Below are 21,877 nucleotides of genomic sequence, written 5' to 3'. Positions count from 1 at the left end.
TACGTATTGATTGATGACTTTACCTGTAACCCCTGTCTCTCTGAAATGTATAAAACCAAACTGTAACCCATCCACATTGAGTCCACTTGCTTAAGCCTTCTTGGGAGTGGTTCTGGATCATGGTCCTCAAATTTGGCTCAGAATAAATCTCTTTAAAATTAAAAAAAAAATTATTAGATCCAAAATAACTTTTTCTTGAAATTTTTTTATTAGACCATTAAGAAATAATAAAATTAAATACATGTGTATATGAATATAAAAGCTATTTTGAGAGACTTTATATTATTGAAGAAGGGGACAAAAATCAAAAGGATAGGAAGGTTAATGAAATACCAGCTACTCTCTGTAGGTCACAGCACTCTCTTATCCATGTTGCCAGCATGAGTATATGCGTGAAGCACTTGTTGCATATTATTAAAGCCTCTTTGGGAAAATGGTGCAACTCCATATAAATGCAACTCCATAACTAGAAAGTAATTCATATACATGGGTAATCTATCTATAAGCTTGTTTTAGATACTCCAGCATATTCAGGCAGAGGTTTATAATTCCTTTCCAAAGATTTTAAAACTTGTCTAGACACATAATTATTTGAAACAGGTGTATTTCTATACTTCTATTAAGGGTGGAACTTACTCCCCTACACCATAGAGATTCTGCCTAATTTAGAGACTGTATAGCTATGAGCTTCGTGAAGACCATTCCTCTTCTCATCATGGGATCCATTGGAGTATTTAAGTAGGCTACAGTCAAGAATCTGTGTAGAAATGATTTGAGAGTCACTTAAGAGTACAGTTTTTAGTGTTTATGTATGTGTTTATAATTATTTCAATAGCTGTATTGATTATATATAAAATATTGATTATATTTTATATGTACATTTACTTAGCATTTAGGGATTAATATTAGTATTTATTAAGTATTTAAGTACTAACTATAATGTACTAAAATGTTGTACTGAGTCCCAGGACCAGAAATTCACATGAGGGAAATTCATTTACTCTTTACAATATAGTCTCTAACTTTATCCTTGTCTGTGGCTTTGCCTCTTTTTTTAATGTCCACTTTTCTTTTTTCTCCAATGGAAGTGTTTATTTTAAATTGCCTTAAAATAGACCAGATTTAGAAATTAAGCGCCTGTAAACATCTATCCATTAGCTTCTTTTAGACATTCCAAAATATTCAGGCCAAGGTTTATAATCCCTTTCCAAAGATTTTAAAACTTGTCTAGACACATAATTATTTGAAACAGAGCAGGGGTACTTCTGTAATTCTGTCAAAGGCATAACTTTCTCCTCTACACCACAGAGATTCTGCCTAACTTAGAGACTCCACAATAAAATGTTCCTTTGAGATGTATTCTTGATTAGAGATTTCTGGGGAATTGCTAGGGATGTCTGAAAACATGGATTTACTGTCTTTTCTACTGATAGCAAGGCACAAAGTTTATGGGGACTTTTTAAAATTTTATTGCCAAAAAGTAAAAAGAGAGTCTGAAAAAAGTGACATTTTATCTGTGCAACCATTTAGTCAGTTGCTTATTCTCATTGTACAGTTAGTTCACCTGATCTTTCTAAAAATCTCAGAATTCTAAGTGATCTTAAGACTTGTCTAGACCATATATCTCATCATCAGCTTTCTTGTAAGTGAGAGGGGTTATATTAATTATCCCTAAGGCCACTTCTTGTTCTAAATTCTAGAATTATAAGTATTTATGAATAGTATGCACAAGGTAATATAAGAATAGCATAATATGTATATTTGTGCCCATAGGTTTTTATGTACATCATTGAATTTATGCCTCATGGGTATACTGAGATGTAGGTAGTGCAGGTAGTGGTATCCTCATTTTACTACTCATTACCTTTATAATGTGGTAATAAAAGTTATAAGTGTTAAAAGCAGCCCTAGATGTAGGTCTCTGAATTTTAGGTCTATTTTCACTACATTTAGCCATCTAGATTGTTCAGAATGGATTCTAATTTCTTGTGGCTTTAGCCTTGGGTGTATTTTGTTTACTAATTTGGTTGTGTTAGGAATCCCGTGGCTATTAATCTGTGAAATTCTTTGACTTACTTGATTTTCTAAACTCCAAAATGGTGTGTATTTTAATAGGTATGTAAACATTTGTAAATATTTGAATGGGTGGATGCTTTATTCCATGCGAGTCTTTAGAACTATATTGTGTATTTCCATTAATTCATTCATTCAGCAAATAGTTATTAAGTGCCTGCTGATGCTACATCCTGTTCTGGGCCCTGAGATTACAGTAATAGACAAAGGAGATAGAAGTCCCTGCTGTCAGAGAATTTGCAATCTTTTGAAAGTGAAGTTAAAATGGATTGAATTTTAATAAGAATAAAGCAGAAGTGTAATGGTGAAGAAGTTTGGCATGTGGATAACTGTTGCTATTATCCAAAAGTATGAGAACTAAAATAAAGATAATAGTAGTAATTTATGAATACCATTCTCTGCTCTACATAGTATGCATGATCTCATTTCATCCTCACAACAACCACATAAGATATCTATTATTATTATTCCTATGTTATAGATGAAGAAATTGAAGCCCAGAAGGATTAAATGACTCAAATGTAAGTCTAACCTGACTTAAAAGTTCACAATCTTCATCAACTCCCTTTTGGGATATAGAGCTTGAAAGTAATGAAAAGAATACTTTATTCCACAATATTTATTGTTTTCCTCTGTTCAAAGCACTGCTTCAGGCACTGTTGTGAATATATCTGTGATTAAGAAATGATTCTTATCATTTATGAAGAAGGCAGAAGGAAGAAGCATCACAGATCAGTTTGGTTAAAAGAATATTTTCCACTATGGGCCAGGCACTATTCCTTGCAAGGCCTGGTCTCTATGCTTGGGGAACTGTGTCATTTCATTAGGGAGACATCAATGCAGAGCAGATCATTTTACCAGTGATATAAAATCAGAATAAATATAGATGGCCAGGTATTGCGTAGACAATGTTGCAATGATTCAAGTAAGAGAAGCTAATTTTCCAGAGTAATAGGAATATAAATAATAAACCTTAAGAATTGTTTATCCTTAGTTAAATCCTTACTGATATATTAATTCCCTGGCAAATGTTTCCCCAAATTTGTTTTTGCTACTGTTCTACTTAGCAGGGGAGATGAATTTCCTTGACTAGGAAAAGTTTAGTTTCCCAGGTAAAGTTTAAAAGGTGACAGGTGTGTTCCTGAACAAGAGCCAGAGTGCACATTCCCCATAGACAAAAATGTCCAGTTTCTTTTGGAACAATGTGGGTGTGAGCACTGCCTTCTCTACTGTTTGTTAATTCTTGGCTAAGTATGCATTAGCCAAGACAAGACATTTAAGTCTTTCGTCCACCTTGTGTTGATTTTTGTATATGATGAGAGACAGGGGTCTAGTTTCATTCTTCCGCATATGGATATTTGGTTGCTTCATGGCGACCCTATGTCACATGGGCTTTGCTCATTCTTTTTTATTCTTTTTTTCTTTATAAAAAAGGAAGAAAAGCTGTGGTGATGTTTCTGTCTGACTGGGTTATTTCAAAAGACCTATCTTCAAGTTCTGAGAGTCTTACTTCTGCCTGATCTAGTCTATTGTTGAAGCTTTTGAATAGATTTTGTATTTCATTCAATGAGTTCTTCAGCTACAGAATTTCTGTTTGGTTCTTTTTTTTTTTTTTTGGTGATATTTATATCTTTTGTGAATTTCTCATTCATAGCCTGAATTGTTTTTCTGATTTATTTCTATCGTTTTTCAGTATTCTCTTTTTTTTTTTTATTTTTTTTTTCTTTCTTAGATTAAAAATGTCAGATGAATTCAGTATTCTCTTATATCTCACTGAGCTGCTTTAAAATCAGTATTTTGAATCGTTTTTCCAGGATTTTGTAAATTTATTTCTGATTGGACTCTCTTGCTGGAGAATTATTGTGTTCCTTTGAAGGTGTTAATAATTCCTTGCTTTTTCATGTTTTTCTTGTGTCCTTCTGTTGATATTTGTGCATTGGGTCTAACAGTCACCTCTTCCAATTTTTGAATTTCAGAGACAAGGCTTCTTTTCTGAAAATGTGTCTACGGTGTTAGTTGGCCAGAGCAACTTTGGCCTTGATTCTGGGAGCATGAAGCAGTGTAGTCTCTGTGCGATTTCTTTGGCAGTAAACGGGGCCAGTGGTGTCTGTGATTTCCTCAGTGGCTTAGGGTGCAGTTGTTTGCTGTGGTGATGTTTTACCAGAGGCTGGGATGCCCGGTGGGCCACTCTTAAGTCCCCTGGGGTAGAAGTGGTGGGCTAAGCATACCTGCCCCCAGGCCCCAGGGTGACATAGGATAGCACTGGTGTTATCTGGTCCAGGCAGTTCTATTCTTGGGCCTCAAGGTGGCTTTCTTGGGTGCTGGGAATGGCAGCAGTGGGCTGGGCAGGTTCTGGGGACCCTGGGCAGCTGGTGTGGTGTGAGTGATGGCAGTAGCAGTGGCAGGACAACTGTCTGGGTCCCAAGTGGTTCAACTCGGTGTTGGCGGTGGTTGCAATAGGCTGGGCAAGCCAGTCCTTAGGCCTGCAGGTGGCACATTTGGGTGGTGTGCCACATTGGTACGGCACATTGGTGTGATGGCAGTAGCAGATCATTTCATGGTTTCAGCATTCTTGTGGAGCTGTCCACTGCCCCGTGTATGAGTGTCCTGCTCATCTCCCTGTATTTCTTCATGTTGTTGTTGTTGATATTATTATTACTTTTTAGTTTCAGAATATTACAGGGGTACAAACGTTTGCTTACATGGATTGCTTTTGTATTGCTTGAGTCAAAGTTGTATAAGTGTGCCCTTCACCCAGATAGTATACATTGTGCCTGTCAGGGCCATTTTACCCATCCTCTCCTCGACCTTCCAATTGCATGATTTCCATTGAGTTTTACTTCCATCTGTGCACATGAGTGCTGATTGGTTAGTTCCAATTTAACAGTGAGTACATGTGGTGTGTGTTTTTTTATTCTTGTGTTACTTCACTTAGGAGGATGGTCTCCAGTTCTATCCAGATTGTTGCAAAAGGTGTTAATTCGTTTTTTAATGGCTGAGTAGTACTCAGCCATTGTATACATGTACCACATTTTATTAATCCACTCATGAATTGGTGGCCACTTGGATTGATTCCACATCTTTGTAATTGTGAATTGTGCTACAGTAAACATTCTAGTGCTAATGTCTTTTTGATAAAATGACTTTTTTTCCCTTTGGGTAAATACTCAGTAGTGGGATTGCTGGATCAAATGGTAAGTCTTCCTTTTGTTCTTTGAGGTATCTCCATACTATTTTCCTAGAAGTGGACGTCTATACAACTAGAAGTTGTACTAGTTTGCATTCCCACCAATAGTGTATAAGAGTTCCTTTCTTTCCACATCCATGCCAGCATCTACTGTTTTGGGACTTTTTGATAAAAGGCATTCTCACTGGGGTTAGGTGATATCTCATTGTGATTTTGATTTCTATTTCTCTGATGATTAGTGATGTTGAGCATTTTTTCAAATGTTCTTTGGCCAATAGTCTGTCTTCTTTTGAAAAGCTTCTGTTCATGTCTTTTGCCCACTTTTTAATGGGGTTGTTTGATTTTTTTCTTGCTGACTTGCTTGAGTTCTTTATAGATTCTGGTTATCCATCCTTTATTGGATATATAGCATGTGAATATTTCTTCCTATTCTGTAGGTTGTCTATTTGCTCTGTTGATTGTTTCCTTGACTGTGGAGAAGCCTTTTAATTTAATCAAGTCCTATTTATTTTTGTTGTTGCTGTGATTGTCTTTGGGGTCTTCTTCATAAATTCTTGGCCTAGGCTGGTATCTAGAGGACTTTTCCAACATTGTATTCTAGAATTCTTATGGTTTCATGTCTTAGATTTAAGTCTGTTATCCATCTTGCATTAAATTTTTGTGAGTAATAAGAGATATGGATCCAGTTTCAATCTTCTACATGCAGTTATCCAATTTTCCCAGCACCATTTATTGAATATTCTTTTTCCCAGTGTATATTGCTGTCTACTTTGTCAAAGATCAGATGGCAATATGTGGATGGTTTTATATCTGGGTTCTTTGGTCTATGTCTCTATTTTTGTGCCATCCCATGCTGTTTTGTTTTCAATAGCCTTATAGTATAGCTTAAAGTTTGGTAAAGTGTTGCCTCCAGATTTGTTCCTCTTGCTGAAGGTTGCTTTGACTATTTGGGCTCTTTTCTGGTTCCAAACAAAGCATATGATTACTTTTTCTAGATCTGCAAAAAATGATGTTGGTATTTTGATGGGGATTGCTTTGAATCTGTAAATCACTTTAGGTAGTATGGGCATTTTAACAATGTTGATTCTGCCTATCTATGAATATGATATATTTTTCCATTTGTTTACATCATCTGCAATTTCCTTCCTCAGTGATAGTTCTCTTTGTAGAGATCTTCCTACTTGGTTAAATGTATTCCTAGGTATTTTATTTTCTTTGTACCTATTGTGAATGGTATTAATTCTTTGATTTGATTCTCAGCTTGATTGTTATTGTTGTATAGAAATGCTACTGAGTTGTGTACATTGATTTTGTAGCCTGAGACTTTGGCTGAATTTATTTATTAATTCCAGGAGTCTCTTAGATCTTTGAGGCCCATTGTCACCACTTTTTTATTCAACATAATGCTAGAAATATTAGCCAGAGCAATCAGGCAAGAGAATTTTAAGAGTATCCAAAAGGGGAAAGAAGAGGTCAACTACCACTCTTTGCTGATGATGTGATCTTATATCTGTTTCTTTATTATGTCTAGTTACCCTTGTGGGCAGAAGCCCTCCTCATTCCACCAGAGCTCTAATAAAGGATGCTGAATGTCCCCCAGTGTGCATGGCTTCCTTATCCTCCTTGCTCTCCAGTACTCTGTGCCATGCTGTCGTTGTCAATGGATGCCCCCCTCATCCTCCTCAGGCTCTGGCCTCCCATACCGGGGCTACTTCCTTCACTGTCTTCAGTCCTCTTAGGCTTGTGACACCCCTTGTTGAGGTTCCTCATATGTGAGCTCCTTCCTCACTTGTTGCAGCTTCAACACCCAGTATCAGACAGCCCTTTTGTTTCCTTCACTCTGTTTGGAGTCTGTAACTCTCATGGGGCTGGCTGTTGCCTCCACCCCCCATTTGGACACCCTACTCCCTCTCCCTGGGCTCTGACCCAACTGCTCTTCTGTATCGATATCCTCCTCATACTATTTGAGCTTTGACACTCCACACATGCTCTGTTCTACTTGATGACTTTAGGAGTGAATTAACCAGGAAGGGAAAGGAGTCTATCATTTTGGGATCTTGTATTAGGTAAATATTATGTCTTTTCATTTAACATATGTATTTCATAATATTTCTCATTAATATTTTTTCTCTTCCTAATTATGTTTACATTCTATAGACTATCAATTTTGGATCTTGCTTTTTGAAATCTAATGTTATATTGCCAAGTGACTTAGCAAATATGGGCACATAGAACCATCAGATTCTTTTGGTGTGGGGAGGGTGGTCATTTATTTATTTAATTATTTTATTTTTTATTATTATGAGTACATAATCGTTGTATATCTTTATAGGGTACATGTGATGTTTTGATACAGGCATACAAAGTGAATTAATCCAATCAGGGTAATCAGAGTATCCATCATCTAAGGCATTTATCATTTCTTTATGTTAGGAAGATTCCAATTCCACTCTTTAAGTTATTTTAAAGTATACCTTAACTTACTATTTATTATACTTACTTTTTTGTTTTATCATATATTGTTTACTCTGTCTATTGTAATTATCTAACTATATTTTTGTACCCAGTAACCAACTCCACTTGTTCCCCACCTCCTTGCTACCCTTTTCAGCCTCTGGTAACCATAATTCTATTCTACGTCTCCATAATATCTTTTTGATATTTAGTTCCCACATGAGAGTGAGAACATGTGATATTTGTCTTTCTGTGCTTGGCTTATTTCACTTAACATAATGTTCTCCAGGTCCATCCATGTTGTTGCAAATGGCAGGATTGTATTCTTTTTTTGTGACTATATATTGTAATTTTCCCTTGTGTATATGTACCACAATTTCTTTGTGCATTTATCCTTTGATGGACACTTAGGTTAATACTAAATGTTGGCTATTATGAATAGTGCTGCAATAAACATGGGAGTACAGATATCTTTTTGATATACTGATTTCCCCTCCTTTGGATATATAGTCAACTGAATCTGTGAGATTGCTGCGTCATATGGTAGTTCTATTTTCAGTTTTTTGAGGAACCTCCTAAGTGGTTGCACTAATTTACATTCCCACCAACAGCGTGTGGGCGTTACCCTGTCTCTACATCTTCACCAGCATTTGTTATTGCCTGTCTTTTTAATAAAAGCCATTTTAACTGGAGTGACATGATATCTCATGGTAGTTTGATTTGCATTTCTCTGATAACTAATGATGTTGAGCATTTTTTTCATATACACCTGTTGCTCATTTTTATGTCTTCTTTTGAGAAATGTCTATTCATATCCTTTGCCCATTTTTTAATAAGGTTATTTGATTTTTTTTGTATTGAGTTGTTGGGGCTCCTTGTATTAATATATCCCTGTTATTAATCCTTTGTCAGATTGGTTGTTTACAAATACTTTTGTGCATTGTGTAGGTTGTCTCTTCCCTTTGTTGATTGTTTCCTTTGCTATGCTGAGGCTTTTTAGCTTGATGTGATCCTATTTGTCCAATTTTGCTTTGGTTGCCTATGTTTTGAGAGTATTACTCAAGAAATCCTTGCCCAGAGCAATGTCTAAGAACATTTCCCCCGTGTTTTCAGTAGTAGTTTCATAGTTTCAGGTCTTAAATTTAAGTTTTTAATCCATTTTGATCTGATTTTTGTATATGGTGAGAGATAAGGATCTAGTTTCATTTTTCTGCATATGGATATCCAGTTTTTCTAGCACTATTTATTGAAGAGACTGTCCTTTCCTCAATGTATGTTCTTAGCAACTTTGTCGAAGTTCACTATAGATGTATGGGTTTATTTCTGGGTTTGAATTCTTAAGCTCCAGAATTTCTATTTTTTTATTATTATTTCAATCTCTTTGTTAAATTTCTCTGATGGGCTTCTGAATTCCTTCTCTGTGTTTTCTTAAAGTTCATTGAGTTTCTTCATGATAGCCATATTTAATTCTTTGTTTAAAAGGTCACATATCTCCATGACTCTGGAATTGGTAACTGGTACATTATTTAGTTCATTTGGTGAGGTCATGTTTTCCTGGATGTTCTTGACACTTGTCGATGTTCATCTATGTCTTGGGCATTGAAGAGTTAGGTATTTTAATCTTCACAGTCTGTGCTTATGTGAACCTGTCTTTCTTGAGAAGTCTTTCCAGATATTCAAAAGGAATTGAGTATCGTGATCTAAGTCTTTTGTTACTTCAGCCATATCAGCACTGGGGGGTGCCCCAAATCCAGTAATGCTGTGACTTTCACAGACTCCTGGTAGTACCGCCTTGGGGGATTTGTGTTAGATATGGGAGAATTCCCAGGCTTACTAGGTAAAGTCTCTTACTCTCTTCCTTTACTCTCTGTGCTGGGCTGCTGGAGTTTGGGGAGGAATGACGTGGTCACACCCTTGTGTACATCAGTGCCAGGTCACACCTGAAGCCAGCCCATGTCTTACTCAAAGCCCATGGTAACTATTGCATAGCTACCTCTGATGATTATTTAAAGCCTAAGGGCTCCTTACCTGGCAGTTGGTGTATCCTCCCAGAACTGAGTCCTTCCCTTCAGGGCAGTATGTTTCCTTTCTGGTCCAGGGTGGGACCAGAAATCCCTTCCAGGAACTAAGGCCTGGACTTAGGGGCTTCAGAAGTCTGCTTGGTACTTTACTGATGCTGAGCTAACATCCAAGTTACAAAAAAAAAAGGCTTCAGGAGTCTTTTCTTTCCTTTTCCCAAGTGGAAGAATATTCTCTCTGAGCTGCACTGCCTGGAGTTGGGGGAGGTGTGGCACAGGCACTGGCTTAGCCATCGCCACCACTGTCGTCTCACTGGGTGATGTGTACCCCAAGTCCACTGGCTCCAAGCTGGCACACCTTCAGGAATTGCCCAAGGTCTGCGGCCTCTGTGGCCCAACTACCTTATGAACTTATTCAAGGCTCCAGGCTGCTTTTTGTGAGCCGGTGGTGGGACTAGCTGCAACTTGGGTTTCAGAGTAGACGATTTCCCTCTGGCCGGGCTGATCTAAATGGGCACTGGCAGAATTCTGCCCTGTTCAGTGTTCCCCTGGCGGCCCTGAGTTTCAGTGCAAAGTCCCACAATCATTTCACTCTTCTTCCCCTGGGCACGTAGATTCTCTCTTCACCTGGCGCACTGACATGGCATTCCCCAGGGGATGGGAAGGAGTGGCGTAGGCTCAAGAGTGAACCATGAGGAACTAGGAACTAAATTCCAAACAACGGAACTACAAGTAAAATATGTGATCATGGTGTCAGTGCACACCCTTGTTTATATATTTGTCTCTCTGTGTGTAAATATATATGATTGATGTTATGACACATACCATCAGTTTTTTACATTTATATTGGTATTTACTATCTTGATACTTTAGTGCCATGAATCATACAGGACAGAAGGTTTTCATTCTCTTGACTTTCTCAAAGAAAATGTGAGAAGTATGCTTGGTACTTTCTTCTATCTTTGACATTTTTAATGAAATTAAATACGTACTGCCGAATTGCATCCCCAAATTATTTGTATTTCAGAAATTAATGCCTATTTGGGGAGAATATTTAATTCAGTATTACACAAAATGTAATGCACACATCACTGGGTGGTATTCTGGGTTGTCACAGTCAACATTTTTTGAATAATTATGTATTCATTTTTACCCTTGTGACTTACACATGAAGCTAGTGATTTTATGAATATTATTGTTTAAGAAGATGCCAATAAAATTTATTATTAAAAATAGAATATGGCAGAAATCATGAATGTTTGACAACTAGGAAACAGTTTTTTTTTTATGGAAAAGATTTACTTTTTATTAGCAAATTCAGCAATTTCAGGCATTTTTTACCTAGAGAAGGTAATATTTTGGAGAAAGTCTGTACAGCTGTCTTCAAATTATACCATGTAGCTAGAACTATTCTTGAGAGGCCTAGTAGGGCTTTGGAGCAGGTTGGGATCAAGCCATAGGAAAAGTGGGTGTGGAGTAGGTAGATACTATCAGTATCCTTCTCCTTATCATCATCAATAATCAGAAATTGGAAGAAAAGTCATTCTTCTTTGATGAATTGGCAGGGGGCACAGCAATTTTGATATCTGAAGACTGCTCAGTCTCCTTTAATTGATGGGGAAGCACCTTTTTCCATAGCCCTGGGAGAGCATTCGAGTTTGCATCATTATAAAGCCATTTTGTAATATTATCAGTTTCCCCAAATTTCGGAGTGGTGACTGTGTATACTTCTTTCTTTTCTCTGTGCATCCAGGATTCACCCAGCATGAGGCCTTCCCTGCAGGCGGTGGCACTCTGGGGAAAGAGGGCCCCTCCCCACAGCATCACGGCCATCATGATCACCGATGACCAGCAAATGATTGTGACTGGAAGTCAAGAGGGTCAGCTCTGTCTCTGGAATCTCTCACCCGAACTAAAGGTTAGTGAAAGCTGTTGACACTGAGACAGACGACATTCACAAGATAAGCACAACGTGCCTCCTCTACCTGCAATGAGAGTGAAAGATTCACGTAATTGTTAAAAAGATGCTTACTAAAGTAATAAATTGGTTTTACTTTCGAATTTTGAGAAAAGAAAGTACTATATGATGGATCAAGACCATATTTAAAAATTGCATTATGAATATTGCTAATCTTAGCTACCAACTAAGTGTTATCGCCCTTTAAGCTATGCTGAGTTTTACTATTTTATATCCTGAATTATATGTTTAAGTAACTGAACTACAGACATGTAAGTATAATTCTAGAAATTATGGCTCATTAATCTAAACAAAGGGTACCCTTGAAAACCGCTATTAACCAAATGAGTAATATCTTAATTATCTGGGCGTTTCTGCTGGTTTGGCCTTCTTGCTATTCTTTTAGTCTCCTCTTGTCTGTGATTTTTACAGATCACATCAAAGTGCTCTAAATCCAATTTACTATTGTCGTCCTCCTATTTCAGAACCTGACCTCACCTAGGATTTGGCCCATTGATTAGCAATTAATTGTCCCTGTACCGAGCCATAAACATTTAACATATTGGAATAGATATTTGCTTAACTCTAGCAGTCTCTAGACCCAATTTGAACATTTAAACTAATGATGTACTTAAAGTATATTGCCCTCATTAAGAAGCCTTTTAAAGATCAAAGACTATTTTTAGCCTTTAAAGTTTGTCACTTTAAAACCTAAATTAACAATTAATTGTAATTCTATTTTATGGTGTAATTAATTAACATCTCCCATCACTGAACAGTCCTACTACAGAACTGCCAAGAAGTGCATAACAGCCCAGCTCAGCTCAATGTTTATGAACATCCTTGAAAGAAGGGATAGGTATTATTGCAACAGTTGTGTTTTGAAAGTGGTGGTGCTCACATTAATTTTCTATTATAGTTTAAACTCAGACTCTTAGATGGCTTAAAATGTCTCGTTACTCTTTGTAATGTTGAAGTGTATTACTTTCTGGCTGGACTATTTGTCTAGCAATGTGTAGGTCATGATACACTTAAGAAATTTGGGATCCTAGCATTGTATCTTTCTTCATATGTTCCTGGTATTTACTCAACATTTTGTTCAGCCTGCATTTATTGAGTGCATAAGTTAGGCAGTAGGCCAGGTACTCACTCATAAGTTCAAATATGAATGAGAAGACCTGGCCAGGCTGGTGACCGGGAGTGAAAAAGAAACATAGGCTACCGTGGTGTAGTTGTGTTATAATACAAGGCGGTTTAAGTAGAGAATGGTCTGCACTGAATATTCAGTGGGGAATTTACCCTATGATTCTCTTAGAAGCAAGTTTTCTGTTTGGAGTTAGAGCGGTGGTTCATAACAGGGGGCAATTTTGGCCCCCAAGAGACATTTGTTACTATCTGCAGACATTTCAGTTGTCATGATTGAAGGAAAATAGATGCTTTTGGCAGCTAGTGAATAAAGGCCAGGCATGCTATAAACATTGTATACTGCCCATGGCAGCTCCTTACAACAAAGAATTTTTCCATCTAAAATGCTTAGAGTTCAAATATTCAGAAATCCGGGATTAGGGATATGCATGGGAATGGGAATCAGATGAACAGGAGTGAAAGAAACATGGGCATTTGGTACTAAGGAAACAGCCTGGGCTCAGAGGAAAGTAGGGAGCTCTCTGTTGCTGGATCAGAGAGAGGTAAGGCCAGAGGGGAGGATAGGGCATGGAGAAATTTAGTTGACAAGTGAAGGAGTCCTCTATTTATGGAGTCCTCTAGGCAAGAAGAGCTGTTTGAGGAGATTTCAGTTGGGGATGGGATCAGCTTTGTGTCTTGGAAATTCACTGTGAGGACATTGTGAAAAAGTTAATTACACAAATGAGATATTGATTAGTATGAATGAGAGGTACTTCATGTGAAGGCTTTCCTTAATGCTTTCTATAGTTAAGCATAGGGCCAGAGCGAATGAACAACTTCTCTTATTTTCTCATGACTCTTACCTCTACATCACAAATGATCAATTATTAGCAGAGAAAGTTCCAGATGATGCAAAAATCAAGGGCATTTTTGAGTTCTCAACAAATTCCTTTGTTGTATGCAAGGCGGTCAAGTGAGTGAATTAATATCTTAATGCTTAGTAGTTTGTTTTTGTTTTAAAAAGAATATGTGTGTGTGTGTGTGTGTGTGTGTGTGTGTGTGTGTGTGTAAATAATTTCAATAGGGGAAGAAAATGGGAGGCCTTGAGGAAGTGAGAGATTGTAAGAGAAGATATAATCATGCAGATGACAGAGCCACTGTGGGGCAGCTTGATGCCAGTGGGTGTCTCAGGGAAAGGACAGCAGGAAGGGGAGAAGGAAGTTGTGTGTGTGGGAGGTATATAAAGTCAACAGGGAGCCATTTGTTTCTTCTTCATACTAAATTTGGAAAACCCTTTCCCCCCTCCAAACAGATGTAGGTAAGAGAAAACGTCAGGTTCTGCGGTCTTTGATGTTCTCTTTCTACCATATAAAGTGGAAAAGCAAACCCAGGGGCACTTACTTATGCAGTCACTAGGCAAATTACACAGATGCTCTTTGTTCTAGGTGTAGATCTCTCTTTCAAGTTTCTCCTAGTCTAGTATAGGAGATGGACTTGTAAATAGGAAGCTGTAAAGCAATGTGATGCTTTACCTACTCTACATATCCCGAATAAGTGGAGTCATATGATATTTGTGTTTTTGTAACTGGCTTATCTTATTTAGCATAATGTCTTCAAGGTTCATCCATGTTGTAGCATATAACAGTATTCCCTTCCTTTTTAAGGTTGAATAATATTCCACTATATGTACATGGCACATTTTCTTTATCCTTTAATCTGTTGATGAGCACGTGGGTTGCTTCCACCTTTTGGCTGTTGTTAATGATGCTGCTATGTTCATGGGTGTGCAGATATCTATTTGCATCCCTACTTTCAATTCTTTTCACTACATAAAAGTGAAATTGCTGGCTTGGATGTTAACTATTTTAAAAAGTCACTTTTAATTGGCATTATAGTAATTGTACATATTTACGGGATACTAATTCTATTATATTTTTAATTTTTTGAGGAACCCCATAGTGGCTACACCACTTTACATTCTTATCAGCAGTGCACAAGAGTTCCAATTTCTCCACATCCTCACCAATGCTTGCTATTTGTGTGTGTGTGTGTGTGTATGTGTTTATGATAGCCATTCTAATGGGTGTGATGTGGTAACTTGTTCTAGTTTTGAAGGGAAGGGCTTTGTGAGGGTGATGCTTGAGCTGAGTTCTAAAGGAAGTACAGGAGTGGAAGGTGGGAGGAGTTGACAATTACATGTGAAAGATACCAGAGCATTTTGCCTTAGGGGAACTGCTAAAATAGTTGAGTAGACCTGGAACACAAGACAGTAAATTAGAGGTGATAGGTACATCTAGAAAGGCTGGACCAGACCCAACATAGAATCTGATATGCTGAGGGATTTAGGGTTTTTTTTTTTTTTTTGGTTGCTGTTTTTTTCTTTTCTTTTCTTTTTTTTAAATTATCAAGAACTAATAGCATAGGCTCATTAAAAGCAGTGGTGATATTAGGGGCTTTTGAGGATGTTTTATGTGAGCAGACATCTGTAATACTATTCCATTATATCTGGGTCTTAGAATACCACTTGTTAGCAGCGTGGAGGGCATACTGGAGTTAGGGGAGATGAGATAAGGGACAGGGACTGTGTCAACAAAGTTTTAGAGCATGAACTAAACCAGTGGCAGTGGGAATGAAAAGGAGATGAAAACTGGAAAGATGTTAAGAAGAGAGAATGGACAGGACTGAGAAACCAATTAGATGTGGGGTAGAGGAGAGGAAACAGGCAAGGACCCCCTCTGGATCTGGGGTTTGGGAGATGGGTGAGACTGATGGGATGATGTTATCATTCATTTGCATAAAGTATAAAGGGAGTTAGAGAATAGGAGAAGGGAAAGAAAGAAGGTCATTTAACATCTGAACATCTTGGAGTATCCGAGTATTCAGTAGGTGATTGAGTACGCATCTTAGTCTCTCCTTGTCCGTGCGTAGTGGGATAGCAAGGCTCAGGGGAGCGAGAGAGTAAGTGTCTGCCTGTCCAGAGATTCTCGTTGCATGCCTAGGTTACAAATGCCACCTCCAGGTTCAGGGGCTGACACCCATATCCCTCCAGTTTCCCCAGAACTTTGTGAGATCCACCAGTGAGGAGCTTCTCTAAGTCTCATGCTAAGAACTTTCTCATGTGGGTTTTCTGATATTGATTACTGTTACCCATCACACCTTTAAGCATAGAAGAAAGGTATGGTGAATAGCCTCTCAGATAGATTCTCTTAGTAATGCAATGTTCTGTCTTTTCTCCTGTCTGATACTCAGGAGGACACACAACAAAGTGAAGGAAAGCAATAGAGAAAATGAATGGAGATCTGGGTCAAGTTCTAGCCCTTATATTTACCCACTGTGTGATACTGGGCAGATTACTTGTATTCTTTGAGCTTTAGTCTCATCACCTGTGAAATGGAGATTTGAATACTGTTTGTGCTTGCACCTGGCGCCTGGGATATGGTAGATGTTCATCAAGTTGTGTGTTCTTTTTGTTTTCCCATTTGTGCTATTAGAAGTTCCTGGAGATGGGGGTGGGGTTGGCTAGAAATCAATGCTCCATAAAGGTAGAGCCAGTAGAGGTCTCCTGGGTTTTATCATGATGATGACTAGGTATGACTGTAAATTTTTTTTTTATTTTGTTATTCTTCACAACAGTTCTAGAGTATAGTCAATGAGAAAATTATAATGAATTGTCACAGCTTATTCAATACTTGTGGGGATTTAGTAGCAGATTGAGGACTTCGTATGAAAGACGGTGGTCTTCCTTTCTGTTATTTCATCCGTAGTGAATTTTCTCTGGAGGAGGGAATACCCTCAAGGGGCCCTAATTTATTGCTTACTTTGGCTTTGGAAATATTGGAAAGGGACTAAATGCATAGTGCTATACATCCATGAATGTGATATAGGGAAAGACAGTATGCTGTTCTCTAAGATAGAACCTTCTGGACTTTCCAGGAAAAAGGTAAAGGGGTTAGAACTTGGATTGTAAGCGATTCTAATCAACCACAAAACCTTCTTTGCAGCAGTAAAACTTTAGTCTGAAAACAGATCCTTTCAAGAAATATTTCTGATTATGACAGAAGTGATATGAAGGCAGAGAACAATTATGTCATGGAAAAATTTGTCCTCACTGTTATGGCCGGATTGTTATATATATATATATATGTTATATATATATATTTACATAGTTCAGAAAAGCATAACAGATATCGATTGATTTGAAAAATATATTTTATTACCCACAAAACATTTGCTAGTTATTCAAATTAAACTTTTTTTTTTTTTTTTTCAAATTAAACTTTTGTTCTATTATTGACAACTCCTTCCCCATGTAAAGACATCTTATATGTTTTCTGGCTTGTGGTTTAATTTTCACAAACTTGTTATACAAAACAATGAGGAATGTAATTCTTTCACACGTGAGATAGTTGCAGCCCACCATGTCATATTTTTAAAATTCTCCTGTAAGAGAAACATTGATATTTTAAATAACAATTTAGTTAAAATTTTGTTTTTAAAGTAGAAAAGTTAATTATACTATTTCTGAGGCAGGAAGCCAAATAAGGTATTTTTTAAAAAATGTAATAGACTTTTTTTTTTTTTTTTAAATAAGCAGTTCTAGGTTCACAGCAAAATGGAGTGGAAAGTATGGAGAGTTCCCCACACTCCTTCACTATCAACACCCCACAATCAATGAACCTATACATTGTTATCACCAAAATCCATAGTTTACATTAGGATCCACTCTCGTGTTATACATTTTACTTGGTATTGTACATTCTATGAGTTTTGACAAATGTGTGATGACATGCATCCACCATTAAAATATTGTACAGAATAGTTTTACTGCTCTGAAAATCCTCTGTGCTCCACCTGTTCATTTTCTGTGCCCCCCTCATCCCTTTACAGCCACTGATGTTTTTCATTGTCTCTATAGTTTTGCCTTTGCCAGAATGTCATACAGCTGGAATCATGTAGCCTTTTCAGATTGGCTTCTTTCTCTTAGTGGTATGCACGTAAGGTCTCTCCATATCTTTTCATGGTTCGATAGTTCATTGCTTTTTAGTGCTGAATAATATTTCATTGTATGAATGTACCACAATTTATATATCCATGTACCTACTGGAGGATATGTTCGTTGCTTCCAAATTTTGGCAATTATGAATAAAGCTGCTACAAATGTGTGTACAGGTATTGGTCTGGACGCACCTTTTCAACTTAGTTGAGTAAACATCAATGAGCTCAATTACTGTAAGCGCCTGTTAAGTTTCATAAGAAACTGCTCTCTTCGAAAGTAGCCATAGTATTTTTGCATTCGTACCAGCAATGAGTGAGAGTTCCTGTTGCTCTACATCCTTACCAGCATTTGCTGTTGTCAGTGTTCTAGATTTTGGTCATTCTAATAGGTATGCAGTGGTACCTTGTTGTTTTAATTTGTACTTCCCTTATGACATATGATGTGAAGCATCTTTTTATATGCTCACTTGCTATTAACATAGCTTCCTTGGTGAGGTGTCTGCTCAGATCTTTTGACTATTTTTAAATCAGGTTTTCCATGTTCTTATTGTTGGTTTTTAAGTGTTCTTTGTATATTTTGGATAATAGTCCTTTATAAGATGTGTCTTTTGCAAATATTTCTCACAGTTTGTGTCTTATCTTCTTATTTTCTTGATCATTTCTCTATTTTTTTATATCAATTAGAAACATCTTTTTATTTTAGAAATTTTAGATAATATAGATAATTTAGAAGTGAAAACTGATACCTAAAAAGTCCTCCATGGTAACTGGCCTGGTATTTGGTCTATGACTAATGCAATTTCGGCCCTTTTAATTTCAGCTTTATGGAGATATAATTTACAAATTAAAATTATAAAGATTTAAGGTATACAATGTGATTATTTCATATATATAAACATCATGCAATGATTACCACGATACAGTTATTAACACATCTACCACCTCACATAGTTACTTTTTTTAATGGTAAGAACATTTAAGATCTATTTTCTTAGCAAATGTCAAGTATACAATATGTTATTATTAACTATAGTCACCATGTTATCCATTGGATCTCCTGAACTTATTCATCTTGTAACTAAAAGTTTATACCTTATTCATCTTGTAACTAAAAGTTTATACCCTTGGACCAGTATCTCCCAACCCCTGGCTCCTGCCAACCAACTAGTCTACTCTCTGCTTCTGTGAGTTTGACTTTTTACATCCCACATGTAAGTGAGATCATACAGTATTTGTCTTTCTGTGTCTGGCTTATTTTACTTAGCATAAGTTCCTTCAGGTTTACCCATGTTGCCACAAATGGCAGGATTTCCTTTATAATGCTGAATAATATTCCAGTATATATATACATTCCATCCTTTGTACCTGTGGGTTCTGTAGCCATGAATTTAACCAATCTCAGATTGAAAATATTTTGGGGAAAAAAGGATGGTTGTATATGTACTGATGTATAGACTTTTTTTTTTTTCTTGTCATTATTCCCTAAACAATATAGTATGATAACTATTTACATAGCATTCACATTGTATTAGTTATTATAAGTAATCTAGACATGATTTAAAGTATATGAGAGGATATATGTAAGTTACAGGCAAAAACACATCATTTTATATAAGGAACTTGAATATCTCTGTATTTTGGTATTCACAGTGGGTCCTGGACCCAGTCTTCCATGGATACAAGGGACAACTGTATATGCCACCTTTTCTTTATCCATTCATCCATTGATGGACACCTTGCTTTTTTTTCTCATCTTGGCTGTTATAAATAAAGCTGCAATTAGCATGTGGGTACAGATACCTCTTTGAGACACTGATTTCATTTCCTTTGACTATATACCCAGTAGTGGGTTTGCTAGATCAGATGGAAGTTCTATTTTTAATTTTTTGATGAACTACCATGCTGTTTTTTAAAATGACTGTACTAATTTACATTCCTACCACAAAATGACATATGCTGATGGTTTCAAAAAGGGTAACATTTTCTCTTGTATTTTTTTTTTTTTGTAAACTCATTTTGAATTCAGAAATCTCCACATTAATATGCTACTATCATTCGGGGGCCATTTTGTGCATAATAAGCATCAACACTGACTTATTTGTATTCACAACCTAGATGTTGTAAGACAGGTCTGGCAGTCATGTAGATTTCATGATAGAGACCAAACCAAAACACACAAAAAATGTATACAACACAATGCCTTTATGGAGAAGTTTATTCTGTGGATTTTGATATGCCATGTATCAGTTTTCCTAAAACTTTATACAGTAAAACCATAATATAACAGAATTTCCTCATCAGAATTATGAATACTGTATAGTATAATGTTTTTATTATTCCAACAGCTTACAGCTATTTAAAAGCTTACTCTCATCATTTTCAGATCTCAGCAAAAGAACTTCTATTTGGTCATTCGGCTTCAGTAACATGTTTGGCAAGAGCGAGAGACTTCTCTAAACAGCCCTATGTTGTTAGTGCGGCTGAAAACGGGTAGGTAAAATCTGTGGAACGTTGTCTCCTTCTCCATTCCCTTCCCTTTTGAAAACCTATGATGGGGTATAACTTAAGGCTTTGTGATCAACATGTTTCTTTTATATGTAGGAAAATTTAGATCTTGAAGGTTTTAATAACTTGTATGATGATCCCACAAAGTATAATAAGTATTATAATTCCCACTCGATACTCCTTTTGCTAAATTGGGACCAAGATAAAGATTCCAACCTGTGTATCAGAACTTATGTCACCCCTATTGAGTGAAGGATAGTGAAAAATGTCTAGTATTGTAGAATTGGAAATAGAAAAGTCTAGGTGCTTGTCGTTTTTAATGTAGTAACTCACTTTGAGTTCTTAAGCAAACCCATCCAAGCCTTCATAGTTTTAGAAAACAAATCAATAGTTACAATCTTCATGCTGTACCCTTGTCTGATGCCATTTTAAAACTAATAGAGGAGAAGGCTCAATTGTGAGTGGGATGGTGGGAGAGAGAAGGGAAAGGAACATAGCCAGTGGTTTAGGTGCAGTTTCCTTGAAGCAAGCCTTGCTGTCATGAAATAGGACCCAGGAAAAAGCCCCACTGATGGAAGATCTACTATGAACTACCCTCTGCTGAGGAATTATTTGCCAGCATGTGTTTGTGGATGAGGGATTGGGTTGCTGGTGGAAACAAGAGAACTTCCTCTTTTGTTTTTAACCCAAAGAGAAATTACACGCCTCTGAATTCTGAGGATCAAAAGAATAATAAGGAATTAAGTCTCAACTTGTATAAACAGAATAGTTTAACAAAATGACTAGTAGACCAATATCAAAGAGGTATCTATTCTCATAGCTTATAGTGAAGCAATAATTGTTAGGTTTAGACAGGTTGAACTTTGGATAAGTCTAAAGTGAAATATCGTAGTACATTCTTTTTTTTTTTTTTAACATTTGCCTATAGCTTTCATACACCAGGGCTCCCACAAGGCCTCCTAGACAGGCTGAGATATTTTTCCAAACTGGAGAATTTAGAGGATGGTGAATTTTTTTCTGAAACTACTTGGAAAGTTGAGAAAAACAGAATAGCTAAATGAGAAATAGATCTGAAAAGTTACTGAGTTCCAGTTTGAGGTTTTTGTCCACAGTAGCCTAGCTGCAAAAGAGAAAGAGAAACTAGGGCTAAGGATATGTTTTTGATGACGGATGAATTCAGCTATATGAGGCCTGTAAATATGACTGTTAAAGAGCTGAGGAATCTGGTTTTGTTCTGACTAGCTGCCTTCCTTTGCCAAGATGATTTTAATTTTTGAGAACTCTACTCTTTTGGGGCTCCCCAAAATTTATCCTCTATCTATGATATATTTCGTAGGTAGTACCTACACTTCAGCTATTACATACTTAGCAAATCCCAACTCAATCGGCTGGAAGTTATTACCCTTGCTAGGTTTGCCCCATTATGTTGTAAACAACAATGTGAAAGTTCCTGTGAGTTTAGCATTTCTGCCCCAAGAGGATCAGAGGGCACCCAGAATTGCTTCATGGCTCAGTTTTTCATTTTTTTCCAAAGTATTATTTCATTTGTAGGAATCCCAGCTA

General features: G+C 36.9%; 1 protein-coding gene across 3 annotated transcripts in view; it reads left to right on the top strand.

Moving 5' to 3' along the window:
• WDR72 (WD repeat domain 72) overlaps positions 1-21,877 on the top strand; it is a 220,135-nt gene that overhangs the window by 19,094 nt on the left and 179,164 nt on the right. For all 3 annotated transcript variants that reach the window (XM_076004386.1, XM_076004384.1, XM_076004385.1), the window contains exons 2-3: positions 11,486-11,650; positions 20,193-20,299. In XM_076004386.1, coding sequence (XP_075860501.1) covers positions 11,498-11,650; positions 20,193-20,299 — 260 coding nt within the window. In that variant the 5' untranslated portion in view covers positions 11,486-11,497. The remainder of the gene's footprint in view (positions 1-11,485; positions 11,651-20,192; positions 20,300-21,877) is intronic.

The sequence above is a fragment of the Microcebus murinus genome, chromosome 6, assembly GCF_040939455.1.
Source record: "Microcebus murinus isolate Inina chromosome 6, M.murinus_Inina_mat1.0, whole genome shotgun sequence".
Taxonomy (NCBI): Eukaryota; Metazoa; Chordata; class Mammalia; order Primates; family Cheirogaleidae; genus Microcebus; species Microcebus murinus.
The sequence above is the reverse complement of the archived record's forward strand: the minus strand, read 5'-3'. Positions and strand labels throughout refer to the sequence as shown.